We start from the raw sequence: 18,542 nt of genomic DNA, 5'->3' as shown, positions 1-18,542 counted from the left end.
TAGCTTAAAAGTTCATTAACATTGGTTTTCCTTAATTGATTTCTGAATTGCAACATCACCAGGATTGGTTCAATATGTATTTCTTTAGGACAGTAGGAACAAGTTAATTTCATGGTTGTCCCAAAGGTGCTTTTTCAAGAGGCAACTGGAGTTTCTTGTTTTTCTTTCAAGGCATTTCACTTCTCATCCAAGCTTCTTGGATGAAGCGAACATCTGCAAAGAAAACAAGAACAGTGCCTCTGAAGCACCTTGAGACAACTATGACCTAGTTGTCTCAAAGGTGCTTTTTCAAGAGGCAACTGGACTTTCTTGTTTTTCTTTGCAGATGTTTCGCTTCTCATCCAAGACTGAGAATTTCCATAGAATTTCCATTTTAATGGTCTTAAATCACAGAAATAAAATTCAAAAATGCTGAAATCTTTAAAATGATCCTTTAGAATTCATGTGTAGCAAGGAGATAGCAACAATAGAATATCTAGAATCAACAACTAACAGGAAAGAGAAAGAGAAGGCGAATACAAGGACTCTCTTAATAACATTTGGTGCATTCATGATATTAAATATATTTGGAGACTGACTTTATGCAAACTTTTTGCATATGGCTCCTGATAATATTGATGAGGCAACTTTAGATCAGTGGTTTTCAAATTTTTGACCATGAGGAACAATTTTTAATTTGCCCAAATTTGTAGAATTCCAAACTGCTTGATCTAATTTTTTGATCATGAAATTAGCATAGTTAATAAAAGCTACTACTGAATGAAACACTTAAATAAATTCGTATCTTAAAATACAGCAAAATTTAGATCAATATGAGAAATAGCATTGCTTCTACATATAAATATCATACAGGAAACACATGCTTATTTATTATGTTGGCATTTAATGAAATAGATGATGTTTCTGTTTATCTTTCAGAGAATGGAAATGTGCTTGAAGGGTTGAATCCATATTCAGCTTGTTTTGGTATTTAGGTTTTCATTGTAGGAGATGACCAGGCAGAGCCTGAGGGCAGGGTCAAACATATCATCAATCATGAGTCCTTGCATATCCAGATGAAAATTAAGTCCAGCCCATCTTGAATTCCTTTCTTAGCTCCCGCTAATGTCCCTTGACTGTTAGTAGTTCAGATTCTTGTAGGGAGCTTAAGTTTCTAATAAATCTTTATGCTCATTTGAACTGCCTGAATCGCCTGATTTCTCTGGCCCTTGACATTGATACAAGTGCAGAAAATCCATTTCTGGATACTCAGAATGAACTTGGGGTTAGTAAACAACTAGGTGCTTTTTCATTAAGATTAGTTTTGGATGATACCAAACTGCAGATTTTGCCTATGTCTAATTCCCAAACTTGTATTTCATTTATAAGAGGCTTGTATGCAATGCAAAATTCACTAAGTTCTCATTTCTCCATTTTCCTTCTAAACTGTAGTATTTCTATTTCCAAAGTATAAGCCAGAAGTCAATCTAAATTGTTTGAGATTTCCATGTTTAATTATAATTCACTGAAAGAAACTGTATGTATGCACAAAGGTTTACTTACAACTTATTTTAATTTGCATCAATCAGGAAATGTCACCAGATGTAGATAACTTTTAGGAGTGATAAGCTTTCCTATTGCACAGTCCAAAGAACTTTTTTAAAAACTTAAACCAAGTTCCTGCATTCTCGAATATGTAACTTTTTAAAGGAATGTTTTATCAAACAATCATATAAATGGAGAAACATATATTTTGCCCAGTAGCATTTATTTTAGATCATACTTATAGAATATTTTTAAATGCCACAGATTAAGTAAAAGCTGGTTAAAGATGCAGAAGTCCTTCAAGGATATAGACAAAATTTTCTTCTTTTTTTGAGCTCTAACTTTTTAACATCTCCAAAAATTTGCAGTAAATCCAGAAGAATTATAATTTTACTCAAGTTGCATCAAATCTGGGCAGATATGCTGGTATCATTTTCATAAACAGTGAAAACACTTTCATGGCAGTTTTCCCACAATACTAAAAAATGTTCTTTATATCTATATTCTATGGAAAAGTAAAAAAATGGGAACACTTTTTCTATGGAAAGTAAAGACAACTGGCTTAATTTGATCTTACTGACAAATCAGTATTCAGAGTTTTATTTATTGTAACCGTGGATGGTTTAATTGGTTATTTAAAGTAGTCCCCTTTAGTATTATTGTTAATAGAAAGAGGCTAAAAACTAATAAAAACTAATACAAGATTACAATGTATGGCAGATTATTTTTTAAAAAAATATTGTAATTCTTTGATTGCATTTGCCATTACTTGTTAATGGTGTTACTATATTTATCATTCTGGTGTTATGTGCATGCAATCAGGAGTAATTCCAGAAAAACATGTAGTTAAGTCTGATTCACAAATATGAAACTCTACGATGGCTCCACTATAATGGTTAACATCCACTCTCTCTTGTGCTTTGTGGTTTTTTTATATATTTTATATTTGTAATGATGATAGTTTTATATATTTATTGTTTTAATTAATTGTTATACTCTACCCAGAATAACCTTTTGTGAGATGGGCAGCCATATAATGCTTTTATTCAACCACAGTAACTATGCTGTCTTATGGATTACAAAGTGATTGTGAAAAGCAGAGTAGCTGTAAATGAATATAGGATTAAATAGATAAAATATACCAATAAGCAACATAAGCACATTCAACATGAAAGCTAGTACATGCATTGCCAATCATGAATGAAAAGCTAAACAGGGATAGGATATATGGACAGTAATGGAATATATGAAATAGTATAAATAGTATCATGCAATATTAGGAATTTACAAAAGAGCTAAAGAATTGAATTGTTCTATGGTCCCACGGAATTATTATTATAGTCATTAACAGCTTTTCTAAAAGTGTAATTCATCCATTTAGTAGAAGGTCATTCTTTGAATACCCAATTTCTTTTAGTCAAGTTATCTGCATGCAGTTCAAGTAATTTATAAACAGAAACTGTTATGTTTTCTTTGCATAACGAGGAATATTGATAAAAGGCTACACTTTTAAATGTTCTACTGGATTTCAAAGCATGATAATTAATTCTCGCCAAATAGTTATTCATGAAAGAAGATATCTGAAATTCAGTATAAAAGTAGTAGTTATCAAGTGCAAACAGTGTTTATTTCTTAATCTAAATAATGTGTTTGTCAGCACTTGTCCAAATTACGAAGTGTACGTAATGCGAGTTCCTTTGAAAATAAATCTGACCTTTACAAGCTATTATTTTGTTTCATTTAAATTTATTGCCAATAAGCAAATCAAACTACTTCTCCTAATTACATATCTTGATTAATGTAATCAGATTTATTGTACAATTACAACTAATTGCAAAGTAATTTAATTTTAAAAAATCAAGTGCTAACTTAATTAAGTTTGGTTGCTGTATTTTATTTGTCTTTAATTGAAGAAACTCATAAAAGTACCAAGGGAAATTAAGTATATTTAAAACATAATATATATTTAGCAGTATTCTGAGCAATCTTTGTGAGAATTCAATATATTTCAGAAAAAACTATCTATGAAAGACCTGAAATATGATCCTAGCTTGGGAAAGTAATGAAAATGTCACTTTTTTCAAACTGTACCCTGATTTAGTCACGGAAACATAGATTGAAACACATTTAAGAGCTGTGGTGTCACAGTGTTAGAATGCAATACTGCAGCCTACTTCTGCGGACTATCGGCCACCAACAGTTTGGCAGTTCAGGTCTCACCAGCTCAAGGTTGACTCAGTCTTCCATCCTTCCAAGGTTGGTAAAGTGAGGACCCAGATTGTGGGGGCAATATGCCAACTCTTTAAACCAGGGGTCTCCAACCTTGTCAACTTTAAGCCTGCTTTAAACCACATAGAGAAGGCTGTAAAGCACTGTGAAATGGTATATAAATCTAAATGCTCTTGCTATCTACAAACTTGAAAATATGGTAAATAGATAAAATATGAAATATGGTAAATGGATAATAAACAGTGAAGATTAAGAACATACCTCCTCATACAGTCCAGTGCTCGAATAAAGAAATCTTTGTGCAACTGATGCTCATCTCTTAAAATTGAACATTGTTCCAGTGTCACTGACATTGATGTCCTATCTTTGGCACTTTTACAGCAGGTGAACCGTACACCATTTAACTTGCGGCAAATCTATAATGCAAAAAGAAGATATAATTTATTTTCTTTCATTTTATACTTCTATGCACTTTTACAGTCTATTGCTAGTGCTGTACTTTGGCTATAATAAAGTTTTTGTTGGATTGCTTATAATGCACAAAGAAAACCAAGTAGCAATAGCACTAGCATTTAGACTTATATACCGCTTTATAGTGCTTTACAGCCCTCTCAAAGCGGTTTACAGAGTCAGCATATTGCCCCCAACAATTTGGTTCCTCATTTTACCCACCTCGGAAGGATGGAAGGATGAGTCAACCTGGACCCGTGTGGGATTTGAACTGCCAAATTGTAGGCAGCTGGCTGCAGAAGTAGCTTGTAGTACTGCGCTCTAACCACTGCGCCACAGAGGTTCCTACGTGCATTTTAATTACAGGCATATTGCATTATCTAGCACAGGGGTCCCTAATTCTGTCTGTGCCCTGGTGCTGGGCTGCAGCCTGTTTGGAACCAGGGCGCGGAACTGGTGGGTGAATGCATGTGCATGTGAATCAGCATTTGTGAAAGTGGTGCGTGCACATGTGCAAAACCCTCCCCTTCCCCACCCACCACTGCCGCCTCAAACAAGCCAGAAAAGTTGGGGAATGCTGATCTAGCATATAGAGCAACCAATACGCCCATCTCAAAAAATATTTTCAGCTTTGTTCTTTTGATAACACAGATATAGTCTATTCATTAAATAATACTTTTACAATAATTGTCCATAGTCAATGTCATGCCCCTGGTGGAGACTGACTCTGAGCACTCAGAGGAGGACCCAAGCCCATCCCCTATCCATCCTAGGGCACGCAGGGAAGAGGATCAGGGTAAAACATGGTCTACTCGAGAGGAGAGGATCAGGGTAAAATGTGGTCTACTCCGGAGGAGAAAGCCATGATCCTCTTCATGGATTGCAGGTGTGAAGTCTGCATAAGAGTTTGGACCTGCCTGCTAACAGACACTGGAGACAAATTAGTGTTTTATTCCTAAAAATGTTTATCTTGGTTGGCGTTCTTCCAACGGACTGTACCTGGTTATCTTCCTGAAGTTGGCAATTATCTATCCTGGTCGGTCGTGAAACTTTATTCAGTGCGGTTTGTTTTTGTTTTTTGCTTCGTTATTGGCTCTTTGAATTTGAACTGTGTTTCTTTCTTTCGAAATGTTATTTGAAAATAGTTTACTCCTCCACTGTGAACAATTAAACAGTGAAGCCAAGTTGAAGGCATTAAAGGACTTTTAGTTACGTTTTGGGTTTTGTTATATTTCTGAGATACTCCGGGTCATCATAGTCAAGCAAGTGTACAGAAATTTGATAAGTATATAAATAAAATAAATAGAAATCAAGTTGCATTAATATATAGAATGTATATCAATCATTAGGCTGAATGCATCAAAATGTGCAAGACAGATACCATAGGTAAAAAGAAATATTTTGACTTTGAGTTGACCATTTTTGATAGTATTATAGTTCTTAATGATAAGTATAAATAGCTTTATCATAAGCTCAATTTTCTGTTTGGGTTTACAGCAATTTAAAGAAATATCAAACCTAGATAATCTGAGTCAGACTATGCAGACTATTTCATTTTGCTTTCAAAATAGCAAAACAGCTGCAAGAGCAATCTAGGAAGAAATTCCAGGAATTTCTCAAACCTGATAATCCAGATAGCAATGGCATTGCTAATGCAGAACCGGAACGAGATGTATCTCAATTACCCACTATCTGGTCTATTACAGGCTATTTCTCTCATATAAGTATATGTGCTCTTTCACTGTCTAAAAGTTCTTTATCTTTGGATACATGCTTTGAAGCTAAAAGTCACAGATAATTCCTATTTGAAACACTTAACAGTTATTTGTAATTAATTTTCATCTGTCCACAATATTTTCCAGTAAGAATGTTTTTCACTTGCCAGAATTATCTCATATTAATTAAAGAATTTTCAAATATTTATATGTACAGCACAAAAATCTGTAACACTTAATGTATAATAACAGGACATCTTCAATAGTAAAAGTCCAAAGTAAATTAACAACTCTGCTGTTGTTTAAAACTGCCATGTGGATGAGGCAGAGTGGGACCCTTTACTTCATTCCCATCTTTTTTCTTGTCATCATTATCATTATTTTTTTTAAATTGGTTTTATTGTAACTTATATCTTTTGATTGTTGTCAGCTGTTCAGAGTTGCCAGGATTCAGGCAGAATATAAGTTTAATAATAAATAATGATTACAATATTCTAGAAAGAATATAGATAGTATATTCACAAAAGTAATATTGTAATATATATTTGTATTTTGTATCATATTGTATTTGTAAATAGTATATTTAATAAAGAGGAATAGTTTTCACTGATAAAGTGGAAGAATAGTAAGATTTCTTCCTTTTCCATTTTATTGCCCAAAATATGCTCTGGAAGATCTCTCTAACCCAAAAGCAATTTTTAGGGTATGCAGGTTGTTGAAGATAATAAGTCAAGTTCCATTCACTAGATTCCACACAGTGGTATTAATATTTAGTGAAACGTGTTCCGAGAGTCTATTTTAGATAAAAAATATAAAAACTTAAATCTCAAAATTAATTTTAAAATGAAGCTTTATTTAAATAAACATTAGGGAGGAATGAACATATGAAATGTTGTTTCACATAATTATTGTCACTTTTAGGGCGTGAATTAAAATATAATCCCGTGACATACTGAGCTGAATATAAAACTATGTAATGTTTGGTGTTTTGCTCACTTTCTCTAAATCCATATGTAGAAGCAAATACCTCATAAGACATGTTTGGCTTGTTAACTCTGTTTTCAGTGTTATGCACAATTCAAATAAAAGTTGAGTCCATCACTGTGGTCAAGTTTCACAAAATATTTTCGCTGCCTCATGAGTATTTAATAAGAAGGAAAAATGGAGTAAAATAAAATGTCATAATAAACCATTTTACTGCACTTTACATCTGAGGTGACTTTAAGAAGAAGGCTCATGTAATTCCTGCATGCAAAAATGCCATAAATCCTTCAGGATTATTTTTCAAATCAATAATCCAGATAATTATGCTGTATTTAATATAATGTCAATGTTCTTTCCTTTGCAAATGAATTTTGAGGCTGTGAGAAAAATATAAGCCACAAATAATAGTAAATTAAAACAAAACATAGGCACACACAGGGCTAAAAACATTGGAGGGAAAACAGGAGCAGAACTATTCATCCAACAGTCACTCAGAGAAAGTAAAAAAAAAAGGGTAAAGTAGTTCCTGTGGATTTTACTACATTAGTTATTGCTATCTATAAGGGGCGGTGCTGATCTACATTTCAAGGCCATTGAGCCAGTGCTGCCTGAAGAAATTTTTGCGGTCAAGTGGCCAGCATGACATCACAGAACACTCTTATCTTCTGACCAAATTGGTTTCTATTTGTCTACTGCATTTGCATGCTTTCGAATTGCTAAATTGGCAGGAGTTGTGGCGAGAATGTGAGCTCACCCTATTGCATGGAGCTTGGGTCTTGAACCTGGGCTGCTGGCTTTCCAGCTATAAAGCCTAACATCTTAACCACTGAGTCAGTACTCAGAGAAGAACTGGGTAAATTGTTCTTAAGAGATATATAATAAAGGGCTCCTCACACATTTCAAAAGGTGGAACATTCCAGGGACCAAGAATACTTTGAAAAGTCATTCAATGGTGACCAAAAAGGATGCTGTGATCATTTGGCCTTCTTAATAGTCTCAGTATTGAAGACATCTATAATGGTGAAGGCATTTTATCAGGTATTTTGTTCCCCAAATTATTTCAGTCCTTCCATGTTATAAGCAAAGCCAGACATGTATTTCAGTACCTAATTGGTATTCAATCTTTAATTCAACATAAGTACATATGCCTGGGCACATGCACTGACTGTCACATTCTGAACTGCTGCCACTTCCAGATTTAAGTGTTCTGCAGTAAGCAAAGTATGATGTTGACATTACATGGATAATGGTAGGTATTTCCATCAGAAAATTCAGCTAAATTCCAAATTAGAAGATTAATTGATTGATCAAAAATCCCTGAATTTCACTGTTATATTAATACTTTATTATTAATTACTAATTTATAGCTGTCAAGAAACTTGGATCTAATATGTTAGTAAGAATATATTTTATTTTAACATACATTAAATAATAAACTTATAAAAAAAAACTAAATTAAATTACTTGCCCCTGGAAGAGCATTATTTAATTCAGTAAGTTAGCTTGCTAAAGACATGTAGGCAGCAAAGATCACTGCATATTTTTATTTTTATATGCACATTTTCAAGAATTATAATTCCACAGGATTTCCACAATTCAGTGATTCGAAAAGGTGCATTCATTGGGAAATGATTGTTCACCTATTAGATGGCAGATTCCAAGCTAAGTGACAGCTGCTTCCGTACAAGACATTTTTCATGTCTTTTTATCTGCTTTTAATAAGTTTTTGGGATTAATTGGAAAATAGCTTTTTTTTCCGTGCGGGGGCCGGGGGTTTATGTGGGGGGTGGGGTTGGGGCCCCCCCCCCCCCCACACACCCCCACACCCCAAAAAAAAAAAAAAGGTTTAAAAATATAATACGGGGGGGGGGGGGGGGGGGGGGGGTGGGGGGGGGGGGGGGTTTTTTTTTTTTTTTTTTTCGTTTGCGTGGTTGGGGAAAGAAGGGAAAAAAAAAACAACCAAAACTTCCCCTTTTTTTTCCTAAATTAGCCCGCGTAAAAACCAAAACCAAAAAAAAAAAAAAAAAAAAAAAAACGCCCCAAGGGGGGATACTGCCTCTCCCCATGGATTACATCTTTCTGATCTCTTTTCTGTCCTGTTGACAAACTCTTTATTCTTCAGCATCTGTTTGGTTCAGTTATAACTGCTTTGAAGTTCTAATTTTAATTCAGAAAAGCTCAGTCAAAATTCCGTAATGAATTGAACCTAATTTTTAAAAATAGAAGCACAAACTTGAAAGCTTCAGCAATTCTTTTGTAGCGCCATCTCGTACACAGTAGTAGAAACCAGAATATCACATTTCATGTATCAGAATAAGTAGAGACCAATGTGTTGTGGTCCTCGGCACAGCTCATATTCTAAAGGTATAACTGTTATTGATTTTTAACACGTAACTCTTAATAATTGAACAATATAATTATGCAAATGATACTGGTCAAGGACACTGCAGTTTCTTAGCAAGTTTCTCAACCTACACTTGAGTAAGTAATCACCCTATATCTGAAAGAAATGGTACATGCAACAAGTAACAGAACATGCTACTTTGCACTCAATTGCAGATTAAAAAAATCAGAACAACAGAACTATAGACAGCCTGCCAAACTCATTATCAAAGCCTCAGAAGATCTCAGGTCTTCACAAACAGAATGACTGTTTTACACATTACAATGGCTAATTGATAAAATACTTGTAACATGCGTCCCATGTAATGGCATTTGCATAACCATCATTTCTCCCCAATTATTTTCCTCATTATCTTTTCTCATTATTAGTTTAATAATGCTTCAGATATCTGATGAAGTGAGCTACTCCTTATGACAGCTTATGCTTTTTGTAAAATTTTAATTGGAAGGTGTGCTACCAGATCCCTCCTCACTTTTGGGTATCATACACTAGACTACCTTTGTACAATGCATGCACTGTTTAACTCAGAATATCTATATCTGCACACCATGTTTTAGGTTTGAGTGCTGTAACTATTAATCTTGTAAATGGATGTAAATGGATAGAATTTAAAAATTTTAAATGTAAATTTCTCTATTTATGCTTGCTTTCTCCACTCTCCACTAGCTGTATCATTAGATCTTTCAACAGAAAGGGACTCTTGAAGAAAACAAAAACTCTTTCTTTTTAGTGTTTCTTAAAGGATAGTCTGATGATTTTAGTGATTGAAATCAAAAATTTTTGACAGCCTATGTTGAAAAATAATACAATAATAAAATTCCATCAAGCAATCATGAGATGCATTAGCAGAAACAAATCTCAATTTTAATTTTTAATGCAATAAATATCTATGGATATAATCAATCAAAATCTGTATTGGGGTCCTTCATAACTTTTAAAAATGGGAAGGGATCTTGAAAGAAAAAAGTTTAAAACTATTGGAACACTAATTATTTTGCAGCGATTCAACACAATGCAAGGATGTACATATAGTTTCCCATTAGCTTGATGAGTGGGTTTGAGAACTCAATTTTTGTCACTGGAATAGCTCAGGAGACAGCAGTGCTTACCATTTTTTTCTTAAGAATTTAATATTTAGCAAATGTTAAAATAATTGTGGATTGTCCTCTAACTTTTGAGTAAAGATGGTGGCAGTATGGAAGCACCACTTGAGAAGCACTGCCTTAGCCCATACGCACGTACCTCCGACATACACTTCTTTCTTTTTTTCTTTCTTTTTGCTTTTAAATAAGCCAGTTTTCTCTGAATGACCTTGATTTGTTTTAGCCATTGCAGTTCAGTTCATTTAAGTTGAAATGAACAAGTTTCAACTAGAGAGAATAGAGTACAAAACTTTACATGATATCAGAGTTTATACTTCATTCTCAAATGATATATTGAAGGATATGCTCAAAGAAAAAAGAAGCAAAGGTCAGAAAAAAGCCTGAAAATTTCACTTTAATTAGTAAAAATTAAACAGTTAACGTAATTATTCCCCATTTATTTAATAATTTAATCTTTATTTCACATTAAAACAATTTGATGACAATTTTGAGAAAGCTTAGAGTGGGCAGGGATTTCAGGATCTACAGAAGATCCTGGGATATTCTTATATACACTTTTGGCTTTCCAACTTCCAGGTATTTGAAGATCTGTAATATGTTTAGTAGCATAATTTATTCATGAATTATCCCAAATGATATACACTAGATAAAACTTTCATTCCAATATTTTCAAAGAAAAATATTTGAAATGAAGTTACGTTTAACTGAAAATCTCAGGCAAAAATAAATCAGTATGCATTCATGAGTGAACTGGCAGCTAAATTCTGTTTAAGATACTTTTAAAATTTTAACTTTCAACATGCATAGAGAAAGGGATGAGCTCACCCTTTTAAGTTGTGTTAAGTTATCTATGCACAATATAGCTCTGCTGTTGAGTAGCTTTTCCACTGTCTAACAACTTTCTTGCTTACAATAAACGTTTCTCCATTTGCTTTCCTGGTATCATGTCCTGAATAATAGACTGTGAAATCCTCAGACTGGAAAAAGCCATTGTCTGACCAGTGTAGCTCACTAATACACTGATCATCTGTTGTTTGACAATATCTAATTTACCCTGACTCATTCCTCTGACATTCCATGTGGCTATCTGATGTATTTCTGTACAACACAGATATTTGCTTACATCACCGGTTGCCTCAGCAACTGGGATTCCTGTTGTCCAATTGTTGAGCTCCCTGTCTGACATGTTTGAGACTCTTTCCTTAGAATTTTCTAGGTAAGTTTTTTGCTGAGTAAGTCGTCAGGTCTTTCTCCAAAGACATGGCCTGCTGGGTAATCTCTGTGTTATCTGGAACAAGCTGAACATTTCTTTCAATTATTTAGGTCAGGAAGTTGTAATATTAAAGCTTGCCAGAACACTGTTTTCTTTCCCAGTTCAAGTCCATGATGATATATGTGTGTGTGTTTGTGTGTGTGCGTCTGTGTGTGTGTGTTTTCTTATGTTTTCGCGGGTATTTATAAGTATGGTATTTAGGTTTCTTCAGGTATTTTCCCACGTCTTAATAGTTGTGCTTTTAAATATGTGTGTGTGTGTGTAGCTGTTACAACACAATGTGCAAATTGTTATCTGGATTCAACTACTTCCTTTGACACGAGGCAGTGTTAAATGGAAGCGGTGTACCATTGATCAATTAAGCTGAAACCTATTAGCAAGAGCATCATTACAGCACTGATGGCTACCATTGTGACTCCCACTTCTCACAACTGTCACTGTTCCAACATAAGTACATTGAAGCAGTTCATGAAAAGAAAGAACGGAAGTGGCGCCAAGATATTAGTATTCCATTTTCTCCAGTCTTTTAATTTTCCATTTGACAGATGCATTCTGAAAATATGTAGAAAATTATCTACTGTAGATGTTTTATTGTTATTAACAAAATAAATAAAGCAGTAACTACCTGCTATTAGGAAATTCACCAACTATATTACAATGGTCCATGGCAGAGGTGATATTCAGCAGATTCTGACCAGTTCTGGAGAACTGGTAGCGGAAATTTTGAGTAGTTCAGAGAACAGGTAAATACCACCTCTGACTGGAGATTTTACAGTATCTTTTTCCTGCCACGCCCACCGAGCCACGCCCACAGAACCGGTAGTAAAAAAATTTGAATCCCACCACTGGTCCATGGGCTATTTAGTATCTATCTTACCAAGGAAAAAATAAAAACAATTTACTGGAAAAAGAAATATAATTAACTTACTGATAGGTAATTTATGGAGTCCCAATCAAATAACACAATCTACATTCTTAATTATCTAATAAGAATATACATTGCATAAATGAATCAGTGTATGTGCAGTTGATGTCAGGTTAATGGAAATAAATAATAAATCAAGCAGCTGATGTCAGATTAATGGAATAAATAAATCAAGCATGTATGCCTTAAATCAGCAGTCGCCAACCTGTGGGCCGCCCCACTGGTGGGCCGTGAGAAAATTTTGGTGGGCCACGAAGAAATCTCACCCCCAGAGCACCCCCACAAAGCAATTAATCCAGGCTGTGCAGAAACACAAGGCTGCTCAGCCCACATGGCCCGCGGGAACCCTCCCCACCCACTCACTCCTTACCCAGCAAACTTGTCTGCTAAGTTGCTATTTTTCCTTTTTCCAACCATTATCTGTTCTGCTGTGCCGGGAGATTTAGATTAGCTAGGAAGCAGGAAATGGTTGGATTTCTTGCTTTCTAGCTAAGCACAGCCAAACCTCCCTTAGGACTGAAGGTTTGCTTGCAAGTAAATTCAGTGCAGGCTCACGGCAAGCAAATTTGAGAGACTGAGCTAGCTGATGGCAGATAGATAGATAACTGAATGATTCTGTGAGCAACTCAATCTGCCTGCTTTGCCTGATTTTGTATAAAAGTTGCTTTTTCTATATAAAAAATTCAATATTTATATGCATGGTATGTTGTGAGTTAATTTTGTGAGTTTGCTTGCTAGCAAATTTTATGTGCCAACTGAGCTAGCCAATGGCAGATAGATTTCTGAATGAATCTGTGATTCTGTGAGCAACTCAATCTGCCTGCTTTGCCTGATTTTGGGTAAAAGTTGCTCTTTTTTTATAAAAAAATCAATATTTACATAAATATTTATAATATTTACATACAAGCCATGCCCAGCCAGTCACATGACCACCAAGCCACACCCACAAATTAGGCCAGGCCCACAGAACCAGTTAGTGGTCCCTGGGATCTAAAATTATGAGTTTGGTGGTCCCTGAGGTCCAAAAGTTTGGCGACCCCTGCCTTAAATAAAGCTCGGTACTTCCATATAATTAGAGTAAAATCATTTATAACAATTATAATTTGATTTCCACCAATGTGAATTTGAGTGCTTAAACTTTGGCTTTTAACAAAGAAATGTACTTTGCATCAAACTACTTCTAGTATAAAATAAAGATCAGAATAATTTACAAACATCTTTATATACGTATATTTGAAGGTTCACATTTTGAGTTGGAAACCTTTTAGATGTCAGACATTGTTGTTATTCCTTTGAAACTCCATAAAGTCGTGAGGAGAAGATCAAGACAAAGGGGATAGTTGTTATAGTTGTATTCCTTGCATTCCAAGATTGAATTCCAGGAGCAGGGAAAAGAGACAACCTTAATTGAAATCCTGTCTGACAAGAATGAGGGTGAAAAAGGATTGACTGATCTTCTTGGATGGACAGATTGCACAGTGAGCCATTTGCTGAGTTTGAGGAAGCCTATCCTCCCTACCTGATTTATCACAATCTTCAAAGGGTTTGCTTCAGGGGTGGGCTTCTGGGGGGTTTGCAGGGGTTTGGGAGAACCCCTAGCTAAGATTCTGTGGAGTTCGTAGAACCCCCAAATCCCATTCCTGGCTAGCCCTGGCCGCCCTTCCCCTTCCAAGAGTCCCCACACAGCCTGTTTTGGATGCAGGTAAGTGCAAGGCATGCGTGAATGCCTGGGGAGGGTGAAAAATGGGCCTCCTGGAATTTCAGGAAGATCGGAAATGGGCCCAGTTTCTGGCTTTCAGAGAGCCTCCGGAGGCTGGGGAGGCCGTTTTCACCCTCCTGGAGGCTTTCCTCCATGTGATATCAATGTGTCTGGAGGGATTTAGCATCAACCAAATTTCAAACAGAGCACTGGAAAAACTGGCTTGGGTAAAGCATGCATGTGCAACTGATTTCACATACTAATATAGTTTGATAAAGTACTTGGAAGGAATCTAAAAATATACATATTTTGTAATTAATAAAATTAGAGTGATTTAGAAAAAAATAAACTCATTAGTGACTTTCCTCAGCTCTTTGGGGACCCAAAGTTTAATTTAACAAGACAGAATAACTTCAATGGAATTGCTGTTTGACGAGGCTTCTTACCGTTGCAGCCAACCACATGATTTCTACATTCTTTCTTTTTTTAGTCCGAATATTTTGATGAAGATTTTCTAGTAATCCTTTCAAATCATTCTGTTCCTGAAAATGTGGTAGGCCTGCAAAAGGAGAAGGAAACAGCCAGTGATATTTCCCATTCATTAAAACAGTAGCTACACAGTCCTTTCAAATACATGATTTTCATCTAACAGAGTAATATCATTATTGATATATTGACTGATCCAAAAATAATGTGTATTAATATACTACTATTTAAGAGTTTCTTCTGAAGTGCAAAGCACCCAGTGTTTGTGATTTGAATGGAAATTAGAAGCATTCCACAATCTACTTTATTTCTGTTTTCTCTCTATAAACATTCCTAGTGCTGCTTTTCTGTAACTGCAGCGGTGAATAAAAAACACAGCCCCCTTGATGGACAGGAGAAAGGGAGACATGAGGAACCAAGAAAAATAATAATAATAACAACAAACATCTTAATATAAATTACTGTCAAATGTAGGCTCTTTATAATAGTTTTATTACTATTGAGTTTTGTGGACATGGAGCTTTAATCAAAGAAATTATCTAAAAACTACAGTACACACAGCTATTCATTACTAGAATACAGTAGCCCATGTTATAGTGATGATGAGATTCTTTTGATTGGGTTATTCAATCCTATCATAATGTCTGAACCTTTCCTTCAAATAGTGGTAAGCCACTGTGTTTGTCCCTGGCCTTTTGCTATCTTTCCTCCTAATATTTTCCTCCTACATTTGCTCTTGTTTTATAACAGAAAACAAATGGGAAAAATTAAAAAATATTTGTCTGTCCTAATTATATCGATATCTTGCCTCTTTTCAGTTCTTACCAATTGTGAGGCAAGGAAGGGTTTAAATAGATAAAGTTTTGAATTTCTATTTTATAAATTTAAGATCTAAATGTTAAGAAACAAACACAAAACAAAGCAATAAAAAACATCTTTGTTTCATATTACATTTGTCTTGAGCCTTAAGAAGTCACACAGAAGTTGTATTTGCATGTTGACATTTTAGAAAAGATTACAATTTAAAGCTGCAGGTTGTTTGGAAATCTAGAGACTGGTGTGGCTGGGATAAATATTGAATTAACATATTATTAAGATCTAGTTATAACCTACTGCAGTAATTTTTCTAGCTGTAATCAAAAAAGTGCTTGGTGTCTCAAATATTTTTTGATTTTTCTAATTACAAAGATGACTGTTTTAACATTCAAAAAATGAGCAGCATTAGAACAATTTTTGATCATGTCATAGTTAAACACAGGTTTTACCTCATTAGCATTAATTCCAGGAGCTTCAAGAAACTCAGCAAATAAAAGTCCATAAATAATGCTGTTATCAGCAAGAGAAAGCAAACATGCATCTGCTCTGCAAATGCACTAAAATATTGATTGAAATCTATTATATCCTAGGGAGAAAGCAATTTTAAATAGCAATAGTCTTCATGAAAATCCAGGGAAAAAATGCTGTGGTACACTAAAGATCACCTGAAATAAATAAATCCTTGTTGTATAGCAACAGTGATTTTTAAGCCCCTCTTTTGAGGTCTTCTTATATTTTGATGGGAGGTATAATCAGGACTTAACCTGAACTAGGGATTTTCCAGAGCTCAATGTGCAAATGCATTTTCATTACAAGGACAAAGAAATAATAAGCAGCCCAAAATTCAGTATACAAAAAATAGGAAATTAGATTTTCCTCTATTTGTAGCATTTGATAAAACAAAATGCATAGCAGAAAGAGAAGAAAAAGAAGTTTTGGGTCAAGGAGCTGCATATTAACATGGAAATGGTTTAATACATAGAATACCTACATCAAATTACATTTGATGTTCTTGTACAATAAGTTTTAACATTTTTATATTAGATGCGATTCCACTCCAATTTTCAACACAGACTGTGGATAGGACTTTTAATTCTTCACTTACAAGCCACAGTTCTTATGAATAAAATGTACTCTCATGAGATATTCAGCACTGAAACAAAGTGGTAAGGGGACAAAGCAAAAAAAAAGTAACATTGGTTACAATCAAAAAACTTCACTGAATATGCCAATAGGGAGAGCAATCAGGGGAACTTAACATGTGAGTTTGGTAGAAGGAATGTGGGCATCCATTCCAATTACCCCTGAACAGAAGGAAGAAGGAAGGAGCCCTAGTAGTGATGTTCATGCAGTGTTTGAAGAGAATCTAAACCAACATTCCTGTTTCTACCAGAATAGAAGGCAAAATAACATGAAGAGACAGGTTCTATACTTGCATATACCAGGGAAGGTGAAAAGTTCCTTGAAAAATAAGAGAAGCAGAGGACATGAAAGCTGGAGTAGCTACTGGAGGAAAGTAAGAGAAGCATGTCACCCAGTAAAACAAGAGAAATAGGTAGTTTTCAGTGATGGAGCTCGGAGCATGGTATCAGCTTCTTGCTCTTGAGGACATTCCATACCTAGCTGAATAAGTCTCATCAATCTAGTTTATCAGAACAAGGTGGAAGACACTTCAACCATGAAGTTGAAGAAAAACAATTTTGAGAAAAGAGAAATGTGTTGCGATGATGGGGGATTCTATGTGAAATGAACTGAAACTGCATTAAGACTATGCAGATTAATATGATGTCCTATATTTTCCAGGTCCTATATCCTGATTATGACAGACAAGTTGCTAGATTTCCTTACTCAACAATAACTATTTCTTCCTAATAATTCATGTGATGATGGCCAACAGAGACCTCGAACAGATCTTCATAAATTATGAAGCCTAGGCAGGAAGGTGCTTCTGTTAATCCTTCTAATAGAGGGTCATGACATGAGAAAAAAGAACAAGATCTTGTACTTGACAGCCTTTTCTGGATTTATGTTCTTCAGCCATATCTAAATGAAGAAACCCTGGCAAAAGGTAGCTTAATTTCACAAACCCTGGGAAGGATTTATCTGGAAGAATGTTGGCTAGAGAAGGATAGATGTCAAACGCTCAGAACTGAACATAATGCCAAAAACTGTGTTGAACAATACAAAAGACAAGCATGAAAGAAAAAAAATGACTTAGAGACTGGTAGAAAACCACAATGGAAAGCTAGTAGAGTTAGTACTTACAATCTAAGGAATTTCTACACAAATGCCAAGAAGAAGAAACTGTAGGTTGAAGAAGTAAAAGTAACTGAAATCTTGGGAGAAATGGATCATATTATCCTTGAGATCATGTTCAAGAGCTCAAAAGGAGGAAGAATAGAGAGAAGTCAAACCTGTATACTAACTTTCAAAGAAACAGATTTCAATGAACCAAGATAGAAGGTAAGTCAAATCCTGTAGATTGCAATTCTGAAGGAGAAATATGTCTGGGAAGGATGGAAATTTCTGTAAAACGTGATGCTGACACTGCAACAGCAACAATTTATATTACAAAGAAAATAAAGTCATCTCCAGGTATCAGTGTGGATATAGACAGAGATTCTAAAATGCTGAAGAGAAAGGGATATGTATAGGAAATGAAAGAAGAAACGTATAACAAAAGGGGGATAGAAGCCAGTCACCAGAATATCATAGAATGAAGTGCAGATGAACATTGTAGAATGAATTGAAACTTTCAATACATATTACACCATCTCAACAAACCCTCTTCTTTGGAGGTGGTTTGTTGGGTGGCTGTGTTAGAGGTACTATGTTGGGATTGATCAGGCAACTGGCAGCAACAGAGGACTTCAGCTGTTTAGATTTTGGGAGATTCCTGCCACATGCTGAGGATAGAGGGCCTCTGCTTGCTAC

The 18,542-nt window shown here is 35.0% G+C and overlaps 1 protein-coding gene across 15 annotated transcripts in view; it reads right to left on the bottom strand.

The window, feature by feature from the left end:
• INPP4B (inositol polyphosphate-4-phosphatase type II B) overlaps positions 1–18,542 on the bottom strand; it is a 197,363-nt gene that overhangs the window by 37,408 nt on the left and 141,413 nt on the right. For all 15 annotated transcript variants that reach the window (XR_015749219.1, XM_087963099.1, XM_087963094.1 and 12 more), the window contains 2 exons: positions 14,753–14,865; positions 4,015–4,169 (listed from right to left, as the gene is read on the bottom strand). Coding sequence is in view for 14 of the 15 variants with exons in the window: in XM_087963099.1 (XP_087819225.1) it covers positions 4,015–4,169; positions 14,753–14,865 (268 nt within the window). In the remaining variant the exon portion in view is untranslated. The remainder of the gene's footprint in view (positions 1–4,014; positions 4,170–14,752; positions 14,866–18,542) is intronic.

Source organism: Notechis scutatus, chromosome 4, assembly GCF_049901735.1.
Source record: "Notechis scutatus isolate UNSWTSFEM ecotype Mainland chromosome 4, rNotScu1.2, whole genome shotgun sequence".
Lineage (NCBI taxonomy): Eukaryota > Metazoa > Chordata > Lepidosauria > Squamata > Elapidae > Notechis > Notechis scutatus.
This window is presented reverse-complemented; position numbering and strand designations above follow the sequence as displayed.